This window comes from Oryx dammah, unplaced genomic scaffold (genome assembly GCF_014754425.2).
Source record: "Oryx dammah isolate SB20612 unplaced genomic scaffold, SCBI_Odam_1.1 HiC_scaffold_17, whole genome shotgun sequence".
Classification (NCBI taxonomy): domain Eukaryota; kingdom Metazoa; phylum Chordata; class Mammalia; order Artiodactyla; family Bovidae; genus Oryx; species Oryx dammah.
Window position 1 is genome coordinate 58710311 of NW_024070201.1, and position 2499 is coordinate 58712809.

General features: G+C 37.6%; 1 protein-coding gene across 1 annotated transcript; it reads left to right on the forward strand.

Annotated features, from left to right (window-relative positions):
• The first annotated feature begins 201 nt into the window (after window positions 1-201).
• On the forward strand, window positions 202-2195 carry FSHB (follicle stimulating hormone subunit beta). Its single transcript, XM_040258922.1, has 2 exons — window positions 202-360; window positions 1965-2195. Exons 1-2 carry the CDS (start codon window positions 202-204, stop codon window positions 2193-2195), a joined length of 390 nt encoding a protein of 129 aa, XP_040114856.1.
• Window positions 2196-2499: the final 304 nt, after the last annotated feature.

Genomic DNA, 2499 nt, shown 5'->3' on the forward strand with positions numbered 1-2499 from the left:
GGAGCATAATTAGAAATGCTTGTTCAAGAAACAAAGAAGTAAAGCAAAGGAAAAGAAGGGAAAAAACATTGTTGGAGCAAAATATGATGGGAGATGATGGATAGAAAAATTATTTTTGGTTTGGTCAGCATATATAAACGATTATAATTCTTTGGTTTTTCAGTTTCTCACAGTCCTTAATTGTTTGTTTCCCAGCCCAGGATGAAGTCCGTCCAGTTCTGCTTCCTTTTCTGTTGCTGGAGAGCAATCTGCTGCAGAAGCTGCGAGCTGACCAACATCACCATCACGGTGGAGAAAGAGGAATGTAGCTTCTGCATAAGCATCAACACCACGTGGTGTGCGGGCTACTGCTACACCCGGGTAGGCACTGTGCTTTGCTGGAAGTGAGGGTGCTGAGGGTCTGGACAAGGCAGGCTTCATTGATTCCCACTTGTCAATATTTTAAGTTCCCCAAGGAATAGCCATGAGTCCTTTAGCCAATACTGTTTTATGACTGGCTTTTTTACCATGATATAAACTAAATGTTTGGGCTTAGATTTGATTACCGTAAATGTAAAGAAGAGTTAGGTTTGATCTGATCAATTTAGTAATATGCTACTCTATTTTTAAAATTTTTTAAATTTTTCATTATTTCAAAAAATAGTTCTATGATAGATTTTACATATGGAGAGATTAAAAACATAAACATACATACATTTACTAATAGAACAGCTACAATAGTCCCCGAAAGCTAATTTCTGTAATTGAGGCCACATCTTTACAACAGAGCTAGTACCAAAATATGTTTGCAAGCCACATAAAAGCACAGCCACATTATAAAAATTGTCTTATTGGCCTGCTGAATACAAATGCCAACAAGCAGCCTGAGAACACAATCAATCCTTGTAGACTGTTATAACCAAAATGAATTAGTAAACCCACTCAGTTCTTTATACTGTTGAGAAAATCAAGGCACAGAGGCAAAAATCAGTTTGTATTCACACAGCTTCTTTGAATTAATCCAATGGGCAGTTTCTACTTTCTTTTTTTCCCTATAACACCTGGCTATCTATGCAGCATTTCATTCTATAAGCTGAAATTGAAAATATCAACTTTTTAATGAAATATACTTTATGGGGTGGTAAATGAGTTTGACCAAAATCCACTTATCACATCTACTTGGGATATAGACTTAGTGGCATGATATTGAAATAACTTAAACAGAAGTAACAACTTTTTCCCTCAGTGCAAATATATATATATATATATATATATATATATATATATATATATATATATATAGTTTTTTTACTAGAAAGTGCTACAAAAAAACCTATTCTGCCAGGATTAAAGTTCTTATGTACAAACCATGTAGCCTTAGAAACTGTGACTTGTGCAAAATATATAACCTTCAAGGTGGAGAGATGTCTATAAGACAGCGAAATATTTAAAATCTTACATAAGCTTTCATAGTCAGGCTAATCTAAGCATTATCATTCCACATTATATACTTTTTGACTTTTTATAAACACTCAGGGACAATGCATTTGGAAAAAATTCCTGAGGAATTAAACTCCACTGATTCGTGGTTCAAGTTGTCATTAATACAGCTTTCAACTAAGTAAAAAAGTCAAATTAAAATTTGTCAATTTCTCTTTTAATCATTTTCCTCTATTGAAATTCAAATTGCTTGATAGTTGAAAAAATAATTAACATTTTGACAAAGACACAAGGAGTAATAAAAGAAAGAACTTCTATTTTCTGAAATAGCTGTAGAATAATCAGGAAACATGGTATAGCATATAGGTCATTTATGAGATATGTTTCCTTGATTAGGAATTTCATAAAATAATTTTAAAGTGTAAATATTAGAGTAAGCAGTATTCAATCCCTGTCTCATTTTGATTAAGCTAAACAGAAACTTCCAGACTACTGTAACTCATCTCTCTCTCTCTCTCTCTCTCTCTGTCTCCTAAACCACTCAGGACTTGGTGTACAAGGACCCAGCGAGGCCCAATATCCAGAAAGCATGTACCTTCAAGGAGCTGGTGTACGAGACGGTGAAAGTGCCTGGCTGTGCTCGCCATGCAGACTCCCTGTACACATACCCAGTAGCCACTGAATGTCACTGCGGCAAGTGTGACCGCGACGGCACTGACTGTACCGTGCGAGGCCTGGGGCCCAGCTACTGCTCCTTCAGTGACATCAGAGAATAAAGAGCAGCGGGTGCTTTGAGCTGCCTACCCTTAAAGGACCAAAACATCCGAGATGTCTGTGTGTACATGTGCCTAGGCTGCAGACCACCACGGGAGACCCTACTGATCTCTGCTCTCCTGAGAAGGGGAGCTCCAGGAAAGGAGAGGGCTGGGGCCTGGCACCACTCAGACCTGTATTCTACATCTGGTTCCATAAGTCTTACTCTCACTTAACTTACAGACACGAGGGTGCTTTCCCATTTAATAATCTTAGAAATCCTCTCAGGCAATCCCTTCCTCTTAAAGCTAGGGATTCAGTCCCACG